Source organism: Danio rerio, chromosome 24 (genome assembly GCF_049306965.1).
Source record: "Danio rerio strain Tuebingen ecotype United States chromosome 24, GRCz12tu, whole genome shotgun sequence".
NCBI classification, from domain to species: domain Eukaryota; kingdom Metazoa; phylum Chordata; class Actinopteri; order Cypriniformes; family Danionidae; genus Danio; species Danio rerio.
Window position 1 is genome coordinate 26,357,501 of NC_133199.1, and position 25,000 is coordinate 26,382,500.

General features: G+C 37.0%; 1 protein-coding gene across 11 annotated transcripts in view; it reads right to left on the minus strand.

Annotated features, from left to right (window-relative positions):
- The window catches only part of ctnnd2a (catenin (cadherin-associated protein), delta 2a), a 579,694-nt gene that overhangs the window by 319,077 nt on the left and 235,617 nt on the right, over positions 1 to 25,000 (minus strand). For all 11 annotated transcript variants that reach the window (XM_073940674.1, XM_068217203.2, XM_073940678.1 and 8 more), the window contains 2 exons: positions 3,043 to 3,077; positions 779 to 895 (listed from right to left, as the gene is read on the minus strand). In XM_073940674.1, coding sequence (XP_073796775.1) covers positions 779 to 895; positions 3,043 to 3,077 — 152 coding nt within the window. The remainder of the gene's footprint in view (positions 1 to 778; positions 896 to 3,042; positions 3,078 to 25,000) is intronic.

The following is a 25,000-nucleotide window of genomic DNA, read 5'->3' on the forward strand; positions in this document are numbered from 1 at the left end:
TATAAATAAATTAAAACTTTTATGTTTAGAAATGTGTTGAGAACATCTTTCCTCTTTTAAACAGAAATTACAGGGGGGCTAATAATTCAGGGGGGCTAATAATTCTGACTTCAACTGTAAGTCTTCGTATTTTGTTTTGTTATTGTGATACAGTACTTTGTACATTTTTGCTATTTTTCTTGTACATATCTTTTTGGGAAGTGGGTCACTGTACATGTACTTTACACTGGATGTTTTTTAGCATCACCTTTGTAAATAAATTCTACCATTGTTTACACTTCCGGGAAAGGTCATCATTTATTGAACTGTTTATTTTTAGTGTTTCATTGGTGTCAGGCATCCCACGCCTCGTAGTAAACCCATTTCAGTGTAACTACCCAAATTATTACGACAGCACTCAGGCCATCAAAAGACATCAAAAGAAATCAGTTATAAAAAATGAGTTATAAAAACTATTATGTCTAGAAATGTGTTAAAAAAAATCTTCTTTCCGGTAAACAGAAATTGGGGAAACAAATATACAGGGTGGCTAATAATTCAGGAGTGTAATTCTTCAACTGTATATATTCTGGCCTGTTAACATGAAGGTCAGCTAATGCTCTCCTTTCAAACATCAATAGTGTGACTCTCAGCCAAGTAGTCCAGTTCTAAGATCAAAATCAATGGTCAAAATCTCTTTGCTAATTGGTAGGATTAGGCTTATGTCTCTTTAATGGACAACCCAAACATACTCAGGCTCTCCAAAACAGCCAAATAAGCGAATGTAGAATCTACTCACTATCAGTTGTGACGTATTCCTGATGATCTAAGATCCCGGACTCCTGCAGGGAGCGGATACATGAATCCACCAGCTCCAAACCTGTGTTTAGCTCATCCTCGATGTCTTTTTGTCCATCTGGAAAAACAAACAAAGGGGAGGTTAATCGCATTTACACCAAAGCCACTTCCTGAAGCTTCATTCGTTATACTCGGATTCTGACCTTCTCTGATCATCAGCTCACTAAACATCCAAACAGGCTAAGATTGAACTTAATTGGCTGTTTGTCTGACCTTGTTAACCGCCGTGATTCTTGTTCTGTTTCAGATCTGACTGCCAACTCTTCTAGTGCCAGTGTGTGGTCATTTGCCAAGGGATAAAGAGTTACACAAGCTCCCTAAGACAAAAGATTAACCCATGAACTAAAGCAGCACACATACGGCTAGAGAGAAGGATGCTAAGCTGGGAATCGTCTCACTTTAGATGGATAAGAGTGGGACAAATGTGTTGGGTTAAAGATGATTAAAGCAAACATACAGTACTAGAGCTGTGATTACGATTTAATCACAATAGATACGTGAAAATAGTCTATAGTTGTGTATATCACTAGTGTGTATATTACTAGTGTGTGTATAACTAGTAAATAACAACACTCGTACAGCCTCTTCACCCTTGTTTATTACTTCGCCCACATAGAGTGACAGATCATATAAAGTCAATAAACTCACTACAATGACAAATATTGCAGCTGTTGGACAACATAATGTACTTTTTTATTTATTTATTTTTTTTTGGTGAGAATGTAGGCATTTAGATTGCAACTATGCAGCTTATTTATAAGGATAGTATCTATTTTAAATATTTCTAATTTTGGAAATACAGCTTGTTGGCAGCCATCAGCGTCATACTGAGCAGTGCAAAGATGGTTGACATTCGCACAACATGGCGACAGAGACTCATTATAAAACAGGTGAGTGACATTCTAATTCGATCTCTCTCTCTTTTGTATGTTGTAGTGCTGTATTCATACCACAGTAATCTTGTAGTGTTTGTTTTAATATGACTGTATATCTTCACCAGTGCCAATATACAGCTGTATTGCACTGCTACGGGTGTGATGTTGCTCATATATATATATATATATATATATATATATATATATATATATATATATATATATATATATATATATATATATATATATATATATATACATACACACATACATACATACATGCATACACACACACACACACACACATACACATTCTCAGTTTCACTTCATTTAGCCTATGTTTTTACGTGTTTGACGAAAATGTAATCTATTAAAGATCAGATAATACCTTCCAATTTTTGTACAAAAAATAAACATTTATTTTATTAAAGCTAAAACAACAATATTGCTTTCCTAAAACTGTTGAGGTTAAATATTGGTTAATATAAAAATATATAATTATACAATTCTGAATATAAAATATAAAGTATTTTGGTGTTTGAAAAAATAAATAAATAATAATAATAATAATAATAATAATAAGAAGAAGAAGAAGAAGAAGAAGAAGAAGAAGAAGAAGAAGAAGAAGAATTGTTGTTATTATTATTATAATTATAATAATAATAATTTTATTAAGGACATATTTTAAATTAGAAAAACATATTATCAGCAGTTTACAAAATAATTGTAAAAAATATATATATGTTTGCTCAAACACATAATTATATAGTCATTTAGATCATTTCATGCATGAAAGAAAAACAAAGACCTGTTTATTAGATAACACAATACCAAACTTTAGAAATCAATATTTGATAACCCAATTTTCAATCACAACAAATGAGAATGTGTTATTCTGACCAACTGTCATTATCTGAAAAGAAAAAAGTTTCAAATGACAAAATCTTTATTTCAGTTTTGGAAGAAATTATATATTTTGTATAGAATAAAACACTTATTGACCTTTTACTCAAACACAACACCCAATAAAACCACAGAAACTGAGATTTTGGTTGAAAATAGCTGTGTACAGTATATTTAGTTTTACATATATGCTATGCATATTTAAAACTACATCTATCCAAAAAAAAAAAAATAATTGTCTGCAACGTTTTACAATAGTTTTTTTTCCCAACTGTGAAATTCAAGATGATGCAATGATCCTGCATGCTGCAGCAGAGCTAATTCAGTATGGTTATGAATGTGTTCACAAAAAAAGCAAGACAAATGCCTTAGAGCAAAATTTGAAAAATAATTACAAAAATAAAAAAAGAAGCAGAGAGACATTTACCTTGGGTATTCCAGCGAAACTGCTCATCGGCTGAACTGAAAAAAAGAAAAAGAACACAGTTAGAATTACAGTTACTCCCACAACCTCATTTAAAACACCATTTTTTAACAGTGTTTTTTCCAGGATTGTTTGATGCACACCAAGTGCATTTGAAATTATATATGTTCAAACTGACCGACCCCAGAGTTTTTGTGGTTCAGTTTCTTTTAGTCTCTTCCCAGCACTCACTGGGGGATGCATACTTTATATGGTTTCCAGAGGTGTAACAGTCACAATAATAAAGGGTTGGTACGTTTTTGGGTACAGCAGGGGCATACAGTAGGTGGAAATCCCTCCGTCTGATGGTTGTGCAACTAACTCCCAATATGATTATATGAATAAAAAACACAATTTACCAGCCTGAACTCACAAGGAAACGTGAGTATTTTATGTTTTGTCAGTTTAGTGGCTATTTTGTATGAATTTGTACGAGTTCAGATGTACAAAAATGTATGATTTTAAAAAGGAGGCGTGGCACCTTACCCAAACCCTAAACTCAACCGTCATTGGGGGATGAGCAAATTATACTAAATTGTACGAATTAGATCGTATGAATTCAAACGAAATAGCCACTAAATCTAAAAGTTATGAATTGCTGTGAGATCGCGTAGATTAACTACACATAAACGGAGAGTTAATCTCATATTAAAGCAATGTTGTAAAAAAAAAAGATAATTAAATCATATTGACAAAAATAACCGTAAGCAAAACTAAGCAGGTGAAAAACATATTGTGTGATAACGGAGGGATGATTCTGCTCTAACAACCCCAGATTAATAAAGGGACTAAGTGGAAAAGAAAATGAATGAATGAATAAGGAACATCCTGGATCTTTATTATTTTTTATGTATTATGGAAGTATTTGATTGAGTTTTGGTATCAGTAGATACTAAAAATCAAATGACTCGGAATCTAGGGCAAAAAAAATGATCGGGACAAACTTAGTGACATCATGAACATGCTTAAAAACAACAAGCAATGTCTGACTGGAAAACAATATGCAGTCCAGCATGTCTCTTGTCCATTTAGTAGTCAATCTGACACACTGAAAAAAACTTTAATAAAATCTGAACCAAGCATTACATTCCAGAAACAGCTCAAGCTCATTTTCACACCATAAATGCCATGTGATAAACAGTTTGCGATTAACGCTTTGGAGTTTTTTCCCCTCCCCATTTCATACACTAGAATTGAGATGTAAGAATATAATTGCATAGCCCGCAACAACTCTCATCTTATAACAACACAACGTCTCTGTCAGGAAAATACAGCAGTGTGGGGGTGAACTGAGGTCATCGCTTCACACGAATGCAGATTTGTTTTCCCATTCTCCCAGATCTGGAATCAAAGGTTAAGCGGGATAATGCTTCCCACCCTTTGGATCATCATTATTATAAAGATTTCCCATTCATACTGAAAAAGAATGCAAATAACGCAGCACAGCCACATAGTGGGAGTGAGAACGGTGCAGAATATTGGATTTCCTGGCTCCTGATCGATGCCTGCATGGACTATAGAATGGAAAAACAGAGTGAAAGCAAGGGAGAAAATAGGGACGGGTCTAAAATCGGCTCTGTTTCGGTTGACTGCCCATCTACTGTATAGACGCCTTCAGGCATAGCATGCTGTGACCCATGATCCTCTGCTGCGGCAGCCTGACAAACTGTTAGAGGGTTTCCTGCATCGAAAAAAGTCCATTTATCAGCAGTAGATCGTTGCATGTGGTGTCAAGGGGAGGAAAAAAACAAAAAAACCCAATGTGTTTACCAGAAAAACGTCCTACCCCCAATGGCAAACACTTCTGCTGCCCACCGTTGTCCCCCATTGGCAGACAATCACGGGCATTTATTCATTCAATGTTTCCAACGGCTGGAATTGGGAATATATATCTAAAAAAGTGCAAGCGGCTGGGGTGACATTGGAGTGGCGGTGGATATTTACAGCGTGTGTCCTTGTTCAAGGACCGAGGGGAGCAAGGTACTGTGTAAACTATAAACAGCAAGGAAGATGTCCAGGTCATTTCTGGAAGCAGACGAGGATGGAGAAGAATTTCATTAGCGTGTGTGTGAAAATGCTGCATAGAAGACTTTTTCATGTTAATCCTGAGCTCATAAAAGATTATATGCAGTATATACAGAGCTGTTTATGGATTCTGTCTTCTTGTTTATTAATTAATTCATTTTCTTTTTGGCTAAGTCTCTTTATTAATCCGGGGTCGCCACAGCAGAATGAACCGCCAACTTCTCTAGCACATTTTTACGCAGCGGATGCCCTTCCAGCCGCAAACCATCCCTGGGAAACATCCACACACACACATTCACACACACACACTCATACACTACGGATAATTTAGCTTACCCAATTCTCTTGTATCGCATATCTGTGGAATGTGAGGGAAACCGGAGCACCCGAAGGGAACCCACAGAAACGCAGGGAGAACATGCAAACTCCACACAGAAACGCCAACTGAGCCAAGGATCGAACCAGCGACCCAACGATCTTCTATCTATCTATCTATCTATCTATCTATCTATCTATCTATCTATCTATCTATCTATCTATCTATCTATCTATCTATCTATCTATCTATCTATCTATCTATCTATCTATCTATCTATCTATCTATCTATCTATCTGTCTGTCTGTCTGCCTGTCTGTCTGTCTGTCTGTCTGTCTGTCTGTCTCTATCTAAACACCAGATGTTGACAATGACCAAATAAATCCATATACAGCATAAAAAGAAAACAAATCTACAGTAATTAGTTTACAAATGAAGCTATGTGTAATACAATTAAATGAAGCAGGGAAAAAGAATTGAACACATGAAGAAAGGAAGGTGTAGAAAGGCAGTGAATGTCCAAACAGCAGCTGAAAACTCTCAGTAGTGCCTTTTCTCATTGTAAATGAATATAAGCCACTTCAGTCCAGCATCTACATTATCAGGATGATGAAGATGAAACCAGAGTGGACATTTCAGCAAGACAATGATCTACATCACAGCCAAGGAAACTCTCAAATGGTTTCAGAGAAAGAAAAGCAAGCTGTAAAATGGCCCAGCCAATCACCTGACATGAATCCAATAGAAAATGCAAAATAAAGATCAGATGGATAGACAAAACCCACAGAACCATCAACATATTTACACTGTTGGAACATTGTCTTGCTGAAATGTCCACGCTGGTTTCATTATTATTATACACTGCAATCCTGTGAAATTTTAATTATTTAAAAAAATGTTCAAGTATTTATAATATAGAGGCGATCAGTTTTCAAACATAATATTTTTAATAACTAATAAATCATTTATTTCGTCTTCGCCATGGCAAAAATACCTAATATTTTTGTAGTTATTTTGCAAGATATTAATATTCAGCTTGTGCATAGGCTGCAGAGCTCGGGAAGAAAAGCAGCCAAGCATTAGAAACCAAAACAAAATAGGACTAGAGCTTGCTAACAAAAAAAAATAAAATAAAAAAAGTCAAACTGACCAGGGGCAAAAATAACAAAACATGACTGGACTAGACAGGTTCTGAAAGAGCATTGGAAGTAGATGATCATGCAACAACAATCTGACAATAAACAACAATAAATGAGAGGATGATGAATAGAGTGGAAGATGAAGGTGAAATAAGGAGAACTTCAAGGTGAGGAACTTCAAAAGAGAGGATGGGCAGCAACATCACAATAGCTATATTTACATCCACCTGTTTATATGTGCATTTTGGAATATTTTGGAACATAAAAAGTTTAATGGAATGCCAGCATATGCATACATTTTGAAAGTGTGAGTATAGGATAAGAAAAAATGTGAATGCGTTATGAATTCATTGCATGAAACGCAACTATAAAAGGCCCACAGTGGTTTCTCCTACCTCAGCAAATTCCATTTTTATATATCTATATATTTGGCACCAGTTAATCTGAAAGTTAAAATTTTGTTTTCTTTGACTCATTGGATGGAAACATTACTTGTTTTATGTGATGTGAAGTTTATTTTTAAACAAATTTTGAGAGGATCATGTGCTATAATTGTCCACATCTAGTCCCGCATTAGCTATCACATGATTCACCAATCAGACAATTCCTAACTCACTGTAAATACGTTTTTTATTTTCAGCATCTTCATCTTGAAGAATCTCCCCTCCCACCCCTACTCCTCCCTCCTTTTCCTAGATTGGATGACACAGCGGCCCAGTGATTAGCACAGTGCAAACATCCTTGGTTAAAAGTCCTTAATGGAACATTTAACATTTTTTAATTGGAGCTTGCACTTTCTCTCGCTCGGATTGGTTTTCCCTGAGTTCCCCGGTTTCCTCCCACAATCTAAAAACACGTAACATAAGTAATTTGACCATATCAAATTTGCACTGTAGATGAGCTCTTAGTAAGCACTATAGCTATCCCCATAATCTGTCATTAGCCATTAATAAGCCGGGGGAGTTCACTGAGAACTTCCTCAGCTCAAACTTTCCTTTCACCCTGCCAACAGGAGGGTGCCCAGAGCTTAAGGATCTTATAAGCTCGGGGCTCTCTTCTGGGACAGCATGCCAAACAAGCTTTATTATCTATCATCAGCTAAGTGTGAACTCTTGAAATTCCAGTTTTCTGTATAAGAGTAATTCAAATCTTTTGAAGACAAAGACAAATAAGATCTCAGCTCATTAAAAAAAATTATATATTTTATACAGAATTATTATTATTATTATTAGTTTTTTTTTCTTTTTAAATATTTCCCAAATGATGTTTAACAGAGCTATTTTACAGTATGTCTGATAATATTTTTACTTCTGGAGAAAGTCTTATTTGTTTTATGTCGACTAGAATAAAGTAGTTATAAATTTTTTAAACATCATTTTAAGGACAACATTATTATAGCTAATTTTAAGCTATAAAAATTTAAGCCTTTTAAGCTATATATTTAAGCCCTTTAAGCTATATATTTAAGCCCTTTAAGCTATATATTTAAGCCCTTTAAGCTATATATTTTTCAATAGTCTACAGAAGAAACCATTATTATACAATAACTTGCCTAATTACCCTAACCTGCCTAGTTAACGTAATTAATCTAGTTAAGCCTTTAAAATGTCACTTTAAGCTGTATAGAAATGTCTTGAAAATTATCCAGTCAAATATTATTTACTGTCATCATGGCAAAGATAAAATAAATCAGTCATTAGAAATGAGTTATTAAAACTATTATGTTTAGAAATGTGTTGAAAAAAATCTTCCAACCCAAGCTCATTCTGAAAACATAGTCCCGCGGACGTTTCTGGAGACGTCCTTTATTTTTTTCAAGCGAACGCTGCGGGGCGGTGTGACGCTGTTCCCTTTCACGCTTGCCTGCCGGTCGGCCAGCCGGCCGCTTACCTCCTTGTGGAGGGTCTTCCCCACTGCAACCCGTTTGTCCACTCAGCTCACCGTGTACGTCGGCAGGCTCGAGATGCAGAGAGGAGTTGACCACGGCGACTGATTTCGAGTCCGGGGAAGAGCGGTTCCAGCAATCAGGTAAGACAAAAACAGAATCCCAAAAATTAAGTGAAAGAGTTTCGTAACAGGGTGAGAATGCGGTGAAATCCGAAAATGCAGTAGAAAAAAAAAATCAGGGCTTTTATTTTTTTGGACGGCTTTTGTAAACTGTTGGTCGGGTTTATGGAAGCGGGTCAATCGGTAAAATTGGTTGGGTTCAGGGAAGGAGGAGGGCGGGTCAGCTGATTGGCCGGTCTCGCAGTCAATCATCTGGTCAGTCAGACAGTGGCCTCTGGTGGGTTCACGCGAGAACAGCACGGGCGCGAACTGCACTCGCGAGAGGCGTCTGAAATGCGAAAAAAGCGCACAACAGCGGCCTCTTGCGGATTCGCAAAAACAAAAACTGCAGCCGTACGTACCCGCCAGGACGTATTCTGCGGTCTCCAGAAACGTCCGCGGGACTACGTTTCCACAATGAGCCTGGGTTGAAATCTTCTCTCTGTTAAATAGAAATTGGGGAAAAATAAACAGGGGGCTAATAATTCTGACTTCATCTGTATATATGAAATATATGTATTAAGAGTTTATAGATTGAGTTAAATAATTTTTATTTATACACTCCAAATGCTTAAAATTGCCCCCTAGATAATTTCTTTCAATTTTCTAGACTTCAAGGCCCATACCCACCCAGTTACATTCAGATCAGCCATAGTTAACCTTAATGGGTGCTCAAATAAAAATCATACTAATAATAATTAAAATATTGGTTTTGTCATTACGTGACAACAGCAGTCGCATTTGCCACAGTCCACCGAGTTTGCCTTGACATTAATATGGCTATAATCAAATCGTAGTTTTTTCACATGGATGTTATTGACTAAATCCAAAACAATGTACTTAAATACAATAGTAATTAGTTTGATTTATTGCAAATAATTAAATGTACGGAACTGTTAAGGAATCAGAATCAAAGCTTTAATAAAACTCACATCAGCTAATCACATGACACACCTTTTGTTATCTGCAGACACGACTCTGCTGACTGAAAGAAAGCGTTCCTATTCATTTCATGTGATAAGCAGGATTATGCCTGCAGTATGCTGTATCAACCTCAAAAATCGTGAGGCTTTTCTCAGAAATAGTGGGATGGCAAATTCCACACGTACAGCAAGTTCTGCAGCAAGTTTAACGAAAGGCCCTTATTCAAACCCCATGAGGACATTTAGCGCTGGAGCGCTTGGGGAAACATTACTTCTTGTGAACTTATGAACATTTGAGACCAAGCATTTCAAAAGTGAAGTGATGGAAGACAGTTCACTGCTGACGAAAATGTTTTTTTTTCCTCCGCAGCTTGTTTATACAGATTCTCCATGTTAAATAATGCATGAGTCTGGCATCTGAATAATAAAAATGTTGACTTGTTTGAATGCGAGATGGTTCTAATAATCAAAAGCAACTTATATAATCGTGTGCGGAAGCAGCCCGTGTGAATACGTCTGAAATTAAATGCTGAAATGATTCAATAGGAACGTTTCTCTTTTGTCGTGGCTGCTTTGTCAACACGAGAGAAAATGACGTCAAAGTGTCAACTCAGTGGCACGGTTTAAATCGTTTCTATTCAGTTACATCTCTTGTGGTGTCGCTCAGCTAATCGAACGTGAGTCAACTGTTGTGTAATGTTGGTTAGTTTACATCAGGCCAATATTTGAAATAGCCTGTCTCTCAAAAACACTTCATCACACCAACAAATCGCTTCCACTCCTTATGGCCTGCGATTTGATTTCCAGAAGGCTTTAACACACAACGAACTTCGTGGCCTAACGGATTTGAGCTCGAGATGCTGTCACACACCTTCTGTTCAGATGGATGCGCCGGAGCTAGACGCCAGAAAACCGGGCGGCCAGAAGCACCGGCATGATTGAGGAGCATGCAGACCTGTGACAAGGCTTTTAATTGCAACCTGTTGGCGAGTGCAGATGAACACACGGCCAGAGACAAATGCATACTGGGATACACGTAAGTGTAAAAATGAGGCAATAGCGGTGCATTATGGGAGATTTACTAATTGTCATCTGGTATGATGGAAACAGCTTATATTATAATGAGATATTCATTTAAATATTTAGATTTTCCCTCCAGTCAGATCTCTGTCTAATGACTCTGATCATGATGAATATATATTGTTGTGATATTACAACAACAACAATATTAATAATATTGAAAACAATAATATGATAACATTAATAAGCATTATCAAGATCATAATAACATGTATTGCAAATTAAATGTGAAATGTATATTATTAACAATCTTTGAAAAACCAAACATTTTATTAAAACAACAACACTACTACTACTACTACTTCTAGTAACAATAATAATAATAATAATAATAATAATAATAATAATAATAATAATAATGATAATGATAGTGATGATAATCATAATAATAATAATAATAATAATAATAATAATAATTATTATTATTATTATTATTATTATTATTATTTTATTTTACTCTTGAGTGTTTCATGGATATCTAGTTCACTGTAATGCTGCGTTCACACCAGACACGGAAGAAGCTTCAAGTGAGAGTGATTTACATGTTAAGTCAATGCAATGGCGCGAATAGATATCCTGCGGAGCGATGTGCAAGAATGAGACTCAGGAGAATCAGGAATCAGGAGCTTTCTCTTGTCGGGCCATGCTTGTGACGTAGCTCCAGTTTTTGGTGCTCCAGGGGGGAAATCTTCCTTCCGACACCAGAGAAAGCACTGCTGAAAGCCTCCAACACCCAGGTATAGTTTCTAGAGGAGTTGATGAACTCACGGAGCTGGGTGCACCTCTAAAAGGATCTAGTGGACTCAGACACGGCTCCAAATGGGTCAACGCTGTTTTTCAGCCTTCATAGAGCACATAAACACAGTTGTTTTCTCCATGTTAGACCAAAAATCTACAGCCAGAAGCCCTGCCCATTACACAAATCCACTTCTATTGCTCATGCTGTGTTCACATCCGACACGCCAAGCGCATATAAATCATGCTATTTGTGCGTAAATAGAAATGTAAACATTTTGAGTTTACTTGCTTCATTTATGCGTCAAATCCGCTTCATTCCTGCGTCAAATTTACTTCACAACATACATGGATTCACATGATGGGGAGGGCTTCTGTATGCCTAGTGACACTAGCTTTATTGCTAAATGGCTAACATGGATTTTATTGAGAGAATAGCTGTGTTTATGTGCTTTATAAAGGCTAAAAAACAGCGCCGATTCGTTTGGAATGGAATGTCCACTAAAGTTCACAAGCGATGCTCACGTTAAACATGCTGATTGCGCAAAACTCTTAACTCGCGGCGCTTCATTCTTGCGAATCATGCCATTCGCGCCACCTCATTCACACGTATCACACCGCAAATACTATTGTATTGTATTCTACTATTATAGATACTATAATGCTATTCGCGTCTTTGCATTGACTTAACTTGTAAATCACTCGCGCTTGACACTTCTTCCGCGTCTGGTGTAGAGCAGCATCAGTGAATTTGACGCGTGAAAGAAGCGAGTTAACTCCAAATGTACACTCATCTATTTACGCGTGAATAGCGCAATTTATCCACACAAACCGCATCTGGTGTGAACACAGCATTAGAAATACTGTAAAACTTTTTAATTGTATCATAACGAGTTGCCACTGTACCTCCTGTAGTAAGCAGTAAAGGGAAAAAATAAAGTAAAAAACAGTAAAGGAAAAAAACATATTTGTTTTTTAACTGAAATGCTTTTGAATGTGAACATTACTGTACATGTGGACATACAGTTGCCAATCAAGAAACTTAGTGTTAAAACAGTGGATTGCATGTTTTGCATGCAAATACCTGTAAAGATGAAATACAAAAGTCTCTGCAGTTTTGTAATGTCAACAATACTTTGCATAAACCTTCTGAAGTGAAAACAAGTACTATTCTTTGACAGAATAATTTAATTTTGAGCCAGATTTCCAGTGTTTTGGTAAATTAGTGTGTGCAGAGAAAGATGTGTTCTGTTTTGAAATGAAAAGTTAGTATATTTAACAAAATGAATTTTTGAGAAGAAAATTATCCATTTGGCCAATTGTGTTTTGTAGGTGTGAGTCTGTGTTAAGAGTTTAGAAAAAGTATCTAAAGTATGGGTAATCGCTTATAAGCGATTGAAAATAAAAACTGTGATACAATATACATACACAAATACAGTAGTAGTATATTTATATCAATTATATCCTAATTTATTCAGATTCACATAATATTAATTTAAACGCATCGCTCTTTCACACTTCAATAAATTCAGCAATTTAAAAAAATGCTATTTAATTCATTTGTGCAGCCCTGGTACTTTTGAAAGCTATTTGTGCCATTCTCTCCCTGTAAATACTTGACACCATAAAAGCAGTCAGGCCTGACGCACTAAACCATCTGTGGTCCTGCTTTGCCTCAATCCTCTTGACTGACCGCAATGAGTGTTCGGATCACAACAGGTCCATCAATACACCGCACAGAATTACTCACACACTATGCTTCAGCTTAGTCCCTGATTTATCAAGGGTCACCACAGCAGAATGATTTAGCAATTACTCCAACATATGTTTTGTGCCACAGATGTCCTTCCAGCATTGGGAAACACCTATACACTCTCTCATTCATACACGCATTCATTCACTATGACCAATTTACCTATATCACATGTCTCTTGACTGTGGGGGAAACATGCACACTCCACCTGGAAATGGAGTTTGCTCAAACCAGTGACCTTCTTGCTGTGAGGCGACAATGCTAACTACTTAGCCACCACCTTCTGCTGTTTACAGCTGTGTCCATTTCGAAAACCCTAGTTACACAAAGATTTTCACAGACCTCCAGGCAGAGTTGTCCTTCAATAAAACATGCATTACCCTACCAAATCTAATAAAGCAACCATAAAAGATGAGACACAATTAACGCCGACCAAAAACAATTGTATCAACCGCAGTAAAACGGCACAGCTAAATCAATAACAATTACCACAAGACTGCACATCCATACGTTACACATACACTAGACTGAACTACCAGCATTATTATCCTCATTACAGCAACATCCAGAGTATAAACACTGACATTCATCCCAATGGATCTTAACAAGAAAATATATCTTATAGTCAGCCAAAGCCCAATGACTCTATGCGTGCCATTGCTGGGCGTCTTGGATAACTCATTCTGAGATCTTGAATAAGATACAAACCCTTTCATTCATGTCTAGCTGGGAATTAGATTCAGTGGACTTGTTCCAGAATTGTTGATTAGAGGGAGGCCTTTAATGCAGAAACTTTAATTGCCTTCTCCTGCCAGTTCAATTGAGGGGAGCACTTCTTTTCCATAAGAAGATCTGCCAAACAGCATCTAGTTAATGTATGGAAAGCTTAGGCACCAAATGTGGCATTCCTATATTCTAAACAGTCAGCATTTCACACTGATTTTACAATTTTCACAGTATACTGGATGTAACAATATGCTATGAGCTCCATTTATAGCATTTGCAGCACAACTTTAATCAGTACAATAAGTACATGTCAGACTAGATAGAAAGCCATCATGGCTAGTGGAAAAATGGTGCCACTATATTGGGGTCACATGCCTACTCTTTTCTTTTATGACCTCAGAAAGTAGGGACTCATTTAATTTATCCTCCAAAGTATATTCTACATTACTGCCTCTTTCAAAAGAAACCTTAGCCACATTTCCACTATCATGCTGAACAGTTCTAAAAACAGCCAGGTAGGTTCCAGAGCGGCATGATTACAAATGAATGTTTATTTATTAACTCTCTCTTATTTAACAAAGTAAATATCAGGAAAAATGAGTCACAAAAACAAAACTATCCATAATGAGAGGATGCATAACATAACACTTATGTTACCAAGGCAATGAGTGGTACTTTTGTATTGCAATCATACAGAGTTCCGTTATCAGTATCACACTGCAAAAATTAAACTGTTTCTGTGCTGACTGGACAGGATTATCGCTAAAGGAAATGGTTATGCAAACAGAACCTTTGGCCCGAGTTTAAAAGGGGCTTTAGCTTTTCTAGAAGACTTCCTATTCAAGTACAAACCTGGCCCGCCCCCACTTAGCTTTCAAGGGGGACTAGGAATAATAGCTCCGAACATTTTGGTAATACTGATATATAGACCACTGTAAGGGATATAAACGATAACAAGGCTCCTAAAGTATTTCCTGTTTTACATTTTTAATTTCCATCGCTTCTGAGAATCCAAAAAAGTCCAAATATTAATAAATAATGTTATGACAGCTGTTTTAAAGTCAAGTTATGATTGAATTGCCTCTTGTTACAGGTAGGAAATAGTTTAACATCAAGCAGGAATTGTTTATGGGCCAATGACATCCACGCATTGAAATGATCTATATAAAACTAAGACCAATCCCAATTCTACCCCTTCCCTTACTGTTACCCCTTGGTTTGCACATTTACATTTAGGTGTTCCAGTTATCTTTTGCGTAAAGGCATAGAGGTAATTGTAAGGGCCATTTAGCCCTTTAAATTGAGTTTTTCAGGACCACACTACAAACAAAGGTGCATGAGAAATTTTCCTGACAACACCAGCTACTGCAGTAACAGGGCTACAACACAGATCAAGGAGACTCATAAATATTAAAAAATACATTTCGCTAATGATTGTCCCTTTATAATTGCTGCAAAATATTACACAACATATTTTAAATTGTGAAAACGTTAGCTGATGACTTTGGTAGAAAAGTCTGATGGTAGTGAATTAGCTTTTTACATAAGAGTTTGGTTTTATATTTTTATTTACAATTAACATTCCAATTTTGCATTTTCTTATGGCCACAGCCATATCACCCTGCAGCCCATGACTGGTTACTCATTGATGCTAAGCAGGGCTGGTTAGTACCTAGAAAGGGAGACCACATGTGAAAACTAGGTTGCTATTGGAAGTGATATTAGTGAGGCCAGCAGGGGGTGTTCAACCTGCAGTTTGTGTGAGTCCTAATGCCCCAGTATAGTGAAGGGGACACTATAATGTCAGTGAGTGCCGTTTTTCGGATGAGATGTTAAACTAAGGTCTGGACTATCTGTGGTCATTAGAAATTCCATAGTAAAGAGTAGGGGTGTAACCCCGGTGTCCTGGCCAAATTCCCTCGATCAGCCCTTACCAATCATGGCCTCCCTATCCATCGGATTGGCTTATCACCGTCTCTTCACTCCATCAATAGCTGGTGTGTGGTGAGCACACTGGCACTGTTGTCCTGTGTCTGCCGTTGAATCATCCAAGTGGATGCTACACATTGGTCCACCAGTGCAGAGACCCCCCTCATGATTGTGAAGCGCTTTGGGTGTATGACCATACGCAATGAATGTGCTATATAAATACACATTACATTACAAAGGCTCTGGAACATGATTTAAGACTACTCAATTCATGCATTTTAACAATATGCAAGTTCCCTGGGATTGAATACTCTATCGATCGAGCTACACAAATCCTGAATACATTTTTACAGTAAATCTAAGTTTATAATGTTGTCATTCACCTTATGTCTTACTGGTCTGCCTCTACAACAACCTTTTAAAATGTCTATTGAAAAAATAAATCGAACAAAAACATTTCTGGGATGTTACATGCACTGAACAAGTGGGCGGCCACTCTGTTGAAAGAGCCTAGGTTTAAGCTGACAAAATGACTACAGAAGTCAAGTACATGTTACAAAAGACCCAACAATAAACAAATCAATCAAGTATCTCTCAAAAAAATCTTGGAAAACATTCAACAATAAAACAAAATATAAAAGAGATAAGACACAACAGCACAAAGCAAAAGTTATTGTTTGCCAACACTCAGTCCGTTAGTTTCTTTATTTCTTTGACACTTAATCCTTTACAGTATGTGATGCAAGTTTAATCAAGGCCTTGTGCAAATGAAAGTTGAAGCTTCAAACGTTTAAAAGAGAATGTATTTAACAAATGGTGAATTCGGAGAATACATGAACCTGAAACCCTACAGATAACCCAGTTCTGTCATGCGCTGCACTGGGGAGGCATCAGGCTAAAGCAATAATGACAAGTCTGAAACGCCTGGCCCCTTTGCAAGCAATTAAAATCAGCTTTTTCCATACAGCACTTTGTATTAAAAAAAAAACATACAGACAGACAGAGATTATCATTGGTTAATAACAATGTCAAATCAATTTAATAAGTATTAAGAATCCTTGTCAAAGTTTAAAAAAAAGACTCCCCATGGCAGATGGTATATAGGCAAACGTGTATATTTTGTTTGACAGTCAAATTATATAGTTTTTTAATCCTCAGAGCAGCCTTTTTGCATGTCACTGGTGCAATAATAAATATGCTCAAACACATACATTTTGCATACAGCAGCTTGCAAAATTAATTATTATTTTGGGCACATTTGGCACGCAACACCTATAAAATCCTCACAAAAAGATTACAACAATTGGATTTTATAACAAAAATGGACATCCAGGACATTATAAGTGTCATAGAACACATCAAAACACTGAGGGTGGCTCACACAGATATGTCAGTTACTTCTCAGCTCAACCAATAGTGTGAGTTTTGGGTGTGGTTAATGTAGCATGCTGAGCCAGAGGGTGTTTAGTCATTGGGATCACGCTTGACATTACATGGGAAATGAAATCCAGATTTGCTAACAGAGATTTGATTACTAAAAACTATACAATCTAAAACAATACCAAATTCAGATACAGACAACAAGGCAAAGCAAGGCTAAACCTTATAGCAGTGCTTTTGCAAGATGGAGGAATTTGATGTAAGGTTTGTATGTTAAATCACATTTTTGCCAAGCATTTTTTCTTGTCAAGTTCTATATAAAATAATAATTATGTATTAACCCATTGATGGGAATAATCACACCAGTCTGATCAGTCTTGACTGATCCCTGGAGCCTACGATCACAGTGATGTGATTGGAACGTTCAGTGTGTCATGTGATCAGCTGCTCTCCCTGATGGCTAGCACTGATCCAGAGAAAGATTTTCACAGCACATTATTAATCAAACTATATTATTGTTTTTAAACAAATAACACTTATTTTAAGTTTCAGACATTTAAAACACATATAAACAACCCAGGCTCATTCTGAAAATGTACCTCTATATACATTTCTGGAGAGCACCAAATATGCAAAGTTTTTTGCAGTTTTGGCTTTCACCAATCCAGCAGAGGCCGCTGTGTATGCTTTTTGAGATCTCAAATTTCTCCCGCAAGTCCACCAGAGGCTGCTGTTGACTGATTGTTTGACTGACTGACTGACCAATTGAGCGACTGACCCACCCTCCTCTTTCCCTAAACCTAACCACTAGTGTTTTCAAAAGCACAGATTGTACATGGCGAGCTAACTGGGCAAACTGATAACAGCAGAAAAGCCATCCATACAGAGGTAAGCAGTCAGCTGGTAAGCATGAAAGGCACAGCATTATACCGCCATAATTTTTCTGAATGAGCCTATGTTGCATATAAATACTAACTGATTTCATAGAAGACATACTAATTTTTAAGCATAATCAGATGATGTGCTTTAGTAAGATAAACACTGTGTAGGTTACAAGAATATTTACGCCATTCCTATTCTATTGATGATTTAACATGTACATCCAGCAGCTCTGATCTCTCCACTGCAATGCAGACTACCATGTCGTTCTCCATCATCCATTGTAGATCAAATGATTCTTTTTAAGATGTTTAAACCACAAAATACATTAAAGCTGCAAGCAGCGATGATAGGGACCTCGCATCCGGGCTCACCACCGCCCGGTGGCCTCAGGATGACAGAGAGCAGCGAACAACAATATTTAAGCCGATATATATAAAGAACCTGAGAAAATCACAGATTTATGCCAAACTTCCTCCTGTCAGCAGGAGGCGCTATGACTGTGACTCAATATTGCAATGTAGATGTCTTCAGGAGAGGAATTTAATCAACCATGTGAAGTTTCAGGCAGATCAGACATTGTGTGGCCGACTTATAAGCCAAACTACCATCTGCCAGCTGGTGGCGCTATGACTGTGACTCAACATTGGCATGCAGATGCGTTCAGGAGAGGAATTTGATCAGCCATGTGAAGTTTCAGGCTGATCGGACATTGTGTGGTTGAGTTATAAGGACTTTATGGTCCATGGCGAAGCGTTGAGATTTGTAATGCCACCACGGACACGCCCCTCTGCAAAAACTCTAGATCTTCACAACATATCATCGCTTGAGCTTTCAGATACACAACCAACCAAATTTGGTGCTGATATGAAAAAATTTGTGGGATGAGTTTATTACTTTGTAAATCATGACATTTTCTGTGGCCAGCAGGTGGCGCTATAACTGTATCTGGATATCGGCATGTAAGCTTGTTCTGGTCTGGACTTATATTAAACATGTGAATTTTGAGGCAGATCGGATAATGCATGCCTGAGTTATAATGACTTCCGGTTTTGTGGTGAATCGTTAAAGTTTGCGAGGCCGCAACGGACACGCCCATCGACAAAACCTCTAAAGCTTCACAATTTAACATCGTCAAGGCCTTTAGATGACAAAACCCAATTTTGGTGTCGATAGGATAAAATCCCTAGGAGGAGTTTGTTAAGATACAACGCCTGGAAATGGCAAAAATGCCACTTATTTGACGCAGGAAGTTAAAAATATCCAACTTCCTGTTCGGTTTGAGATATGGCTCCAAGAGACTTTTTTGTATGTTTTGGCGTGTTTAAGGTGTGTGCCAATTTTCGTGCATGTGCGTGATTCGTAGATCAGGGGCTCGTCCGTTTAATTTTTATAGGTGGCGCTGTCGAGTCATTTTGCCACGCCCACTTCATTATTGTTACGAGGATGTGTTCAGGAGAGGACTTTTATCAATCATGTGAAGTTTCAGGCAGATCGGACATTGTGTGCTTGAGTTATAAGGACTTCCTATTCCATGGCGAAGCGTTGAGGTTTGTCATGCCGCCACGGACACGCCCCTCTGCGAAAACTCTACATCTTCACAATATATCATCCCTAGGGCTTTCAGATAACACAACCCAAATTTGGTGCTGATACGAAAAAATTTGTGTGAGGAGTTTGTTACGATGTAAAACATGTCATTTCCTGTGGCCAGCAGGTGGCGCTATAACTGTATCTGGATATTGGCATGTAAACGTGTTCAGATCAGGACTCTTATCAAGCATGTGAATTTTGAGGCAGATCTGATAATGCATGTCCGAGTTATAACGACTTCCTGTTTTGTGGCGAATCATCAAAGTTTGCGAGGCCGCCACGGACACGCCCATCGACAAAAACTCTAAAGCTTCGCAATTTAACATCGCCAAGGCCTTTAGATGACAAAACCCAATTTTGGTGTCGATCGGATAAAATCCCTAGGAGGAGTTCGTTAAAATACAACGCCTGGAAATGTCAAAAACGCCATTTTTTCGCCGCAGGAAGTTAAAAATATCTGACTTCCTGTTGGGTTTGAGATATGGCTCCAAGAGACTTTTTCGTATGTTTTGGCATGTTTGAGCTGTGTGCCAATTTTCGTGCATGTGCGTGATTCATATATCAGGGGCTCGTCCGTTTAATTTTTCTAGGTGGCGCTGTCGAGTCAATTTGCCACGCCTACTTCCGAAGCCCATAACAAACGTAAATTTTCGCCACTTCTGAGGCGTGTGCAAAGTTTTGTGAGTTTTCGGGCATGTTTAGCCCCTCAAAACCGCGATTCATTCCGCGGAAGAAGAAGAAGAATAATAATAAACGGAGCAATTCCAATAGGGCCTACGCACCGTTTCGGTGCTCGGTCCCTAATTACACATGTCCGATAATCAGAATAATATATATGATATTTGCCGAAATGTGAAAACAGAAACCAAAAAGATAGGACACAGCTATATGAGCCTGGCCATAAAAAAACACACTTCACAAACTATTGCCGGTTCTACTGTCTAACAGACAGATTTCCATTAACATTGCTATTCGTTGTCTGCCACATGTATGACCTCTGGCTTTTTGTCTTCTCGTTTGGATTGCCCTTTTGCCTGGTTGGAACAGCTATCATCATTATTGACCTTTTGGCCTGTTTTCCGGACTCTGATTGTGGATTACCCTGGTGTGGTTGAACTGTTTTTTTTTTTTTTTTTTTTTAAATAAATAAACATCTGTAAAAGTCAGCTTCGGCCTTGCCTTCAGTATAGTAGTAAATACTGTAACATACTTTTAATTTTTTTTGTACTATTTAAAACACCAATTAAATGTACCTTGAATTCTGTAACAATAAAGTTTGATTTTTACCATCATAACTTTAGTCTTCACTCTGTGAATATTCAGTTTATTTAATAATACTAATAATACTACTAATAATAGCAATAACAGTAATAATAATACTAATACTAATACTACTACTGCTACTACTACTACTACTACTACTACTACTACTACTACTACTACTACTACTACTACTAATAATAATAATAATAGTAATAATTGTTATTATTATTATTATTATTATTATTATTATTATTATTATCATTATAAATAATAATAATTATTATTATTATAATAAGTATTTCCAAATAATGCTTTTGGAAAAAGCCAGGCACAGCTTATCACAGAGGCTAATACCATCCCTATAGTGAAGAATGGTGGTAGCAGCATCATGCTGTGGGAATGGATTTCAGCAACAGGAACTGGAAGATTAGTCAGGATAGAGGGAAAGAAAAAAACAGCAATGTACAGAGACATCCTGAATGAAAACCTGCTTCAGAGTGCTCTTGACCTCAGACTGTTGCGATGGTTTATCATCCAGCAGAAAAATGACTCAAAGCACACCGCCAAAATTTCAAGGGAGTGGCTTCAAAGCAACTTGGTGAATGTCCTTGAGTGGCCCAACCAGAGCCCAGACCTAAATCCTATTTAACATTTCAGAAGAGATCTGAAAATAACTGCATACTGTCACTTCTCATCCAACCTGATTGGCCACCTGCTGTGTCAAGCTTATGGCATTCAAAAAGACTTGAGGCTGTAATTGCTGCCAAAGGTGCATCATCAAAGTATTGAGCAAAGGCTGTGAATACTGATGTACATGTGATTTCTCAGGTTTTTTTATTTTTAATAAATTTGCAACAATTTCAAAAAAATATTTTTTCAAATTGTCATTATAAAAATAAAGCTGTAACATAAAAAAAATTGGAAAAAGTGAAGCGCTATGAATACTTTCTGGGTGTAAACTGTGGTGCATTGTGATTATAGTGTAGAAAACTGAAGCCAAACGGATAAATTGTGTATTACTACAGTGTACTACAACAGTTTAATTTTTAAGTTTAATTATTAAACTTTATTAAACAGTTTAATAAAGTACTATAACAGTTTAAAAAACATTAATTATTTATAGTATGCTTTCAAACACTATAGTATTTACTATAGTATTTTTCATCTAACGTAATCATACAGTATGTACCGCATCAATGACAGGCAAATACATTTTTAGTTCAGTAGAAAACTCCACCCTCTTTATAATATAAGGATCATACCCAACATATGTGGTTATTGTCTATCTATATCTTCTTTGAAATTCGATATAAATCGAAAAAATAAGGACTTTCCTCTATGTATCCCATTCCTTTTTTTAACTTCCTGCCCACCATCTAAATTCCACGCGTCAACAGAATCATGTGATTGAAAACAACATATTATTATTATTATTATTGCCATTACTATTATTATTGCAATTGTTATTATTATTATTATTATTATTATTATTATTAATAATAATAATAATAAAAATATTTTTATTACTATTATTATTATGTTAAAATCAGTAGTTATAATGGAAACAGTACAACTGTAAAAAACTAAATAAGTGAGAATATTCAGTAACAGTGTTACTAACAGTATTCAAAATCCAAGTTTATTCCGTACAGTATAAAGCAGATGATGCTGAAGACAATGTAGATGAGAAGTATTTATGGAGAGGAAGCAAAGCTACGCTTGACTGATTTGCTGCTTTCTCGCATCCTGAAAAATGAAGTTTTAATTTTAGGACTCCATCAAAATGGAGCACAAACAGCTAACAGGCATTCTATTTGTGTACCCTTCAGGGATGTTTCTGTGTTTGCCTCCATTTGCCTGCAGATAACACACACACACACACACACATATACACACAGTCTTACAGCAGCTTTTAAGGTACTGATGAGAAGATATTCATTTCTGACACTAACACAAAAGCCACACACGTTCTGATACAAGCGGGTCATGTTTTCTTCTACCTACCCTTGCAATGTTTTAAAGGAAGATGGCAACCTTTCAACTCAGATTGAAGCTTCACATCCTGTTGCTAATGGTCACACGCATGCCCACATCAGCGGAGGATCATTTATCTCTGTTTAGTAACTCATTAGACTAACCAGACATCCGCTATTTAGTGGCCTGTCCCCGGCTGAAGCTGTTCACGGAAATGTGTCTGATGTTTACTGTGCTAAATAATATTTAATGGGACAGAACATTTTATGTGTGGTAAGTAAAGGTTGCATGGTTCTGGCTTATCAGTTTTGGTTATTGTTTGATTTAAAGTCATGCAACATTTAGTGTTTTTATCAACTGATTCCAATGTTAACACTCATTGAATGGGTGTTATCAGTGGTTATCAGCTAATAGATATGGGCTAGTAGGGGCTATCCACATGGTTAATCAGCTGTACATATGGCTGTGGACGGAAGTTAACAAGAATTATTTACATTATTTATTAAATTTACCATTAATTGTATTTTATTAACGTCTACCCCTACCCCAACTCTAAACCCAACCATCATAGTAATGTAAAACCAATTCTGGATCTGCAGTCTTCTCTATTAGTATAGCTGATTAACCATGTGAATGGATGATAACAACCTTCTGAGCCTACCAATAAGTGCAAAAGGCCCATATCTATCAGCTGATAACCACTGATAACGCCCATTCAATCGAGTGATAACATTTGAAGCGGGTGGTTTTTATTTTATGGGGAAATCTGCAACGTAAAATGACATTTAAAAAAAAAATTATTTATATATTGTAATAAAAGGCCAAATGTTTCTGTATATCTTTGTAATCTTTATATTATTAATTAGGTAGGAACGTCAGCGTGTTCTAGACATGAATGCGCTCTTGTCGGAAATTTTCCTTCTTCGTTCACACAGCGCAGCATTCCGGTAAATTACCAGTAACTTATCTTTCAGGAAAATTGCCAGTGTTTTCAAAAAGGGCCTGTTCACATAGACCTTTCCTGAAAATTGCTGGTAATTTTCCGGAAGGGTCTGTATGTGTGAAAGGGGCTAATCTTCAGTTTTCCAGCAGCCACACCCAAATATACTTCCAAATTTAAAAAGAAAAGAGGCCAAAGTAATAAAAAATAAATCCCTTTTGGACAACATTAAACACTGGCAGGACAAGAAGTTGTGACAAAATAATACAAATAACTCGAACTAAGGAATATAAATGTAATGTAATGCAATGTAACTTATTGTGTATTTATATAGTGCATTTATTGTGTAAGGCCATACACCCAAAGTGCTTCGCAATCATGGGGGGGTGGGTGGTATCTTCACACCACCACCAGTGTGGCAGTGGCAGCCACAGGATGACAGCGCCAAAGCGCTCATCACACACCAGCTATTGGTGGAGTGGAGAGACAGTTACAGCCAATTTGGTGGATGGGGATGATTGGGAGGCCATGATCGATAATGGCTGATGGAGGGAATTTGGCCAGGACACCTGGGTTACACCACTACTCTTTATGAGAAGTGCCATGAGATTTTTAATGACCACAGGCAGCCAGGACCTTAGTTTAACGTCTCATCCGAAAGATAAATACACAAGTCATGATTAAACTGAAGACATACAGGGGTGTGACACAGGTGGAACTAATAAACATTAACAAACGGCAAGAAAACAGAACAAAGGAATCACATGACATAAACAGAAGCACATGGAACACAACACATGGGGAACAACATGACACAACAAATGCACAATGACAAGATCTAGATCAGGGATGCCCAAACATGGTCCTGGAGGGCCAGTGTCTTGCATAGTTTAGTTCCAACTCCAATGAGACACACCTGGGCTAGCTAATCAAGCTCTTAGGTTTTCCAGCAACATCCATGAAGGTGTGTTGAGGCTAGTTGAAGCAAAAATCTGCTGGACAATGGCCCTCCAGGACCTAGTTTGGGCATCCTTAATCTAGATACACCCAAATTGAGACAATAAGGTTTATGACTTTCGTTTTGATTATGTAAATCAAGCTAATACTGTATAATTTTTTGACAAATTAGTTAACTTTAAGTAACTGTAATTGGTAGGAACAGTATTGTTGTGTGTTGTTGACTATTATGCCAGCATTTATCACAGTATAACAATAACCAAA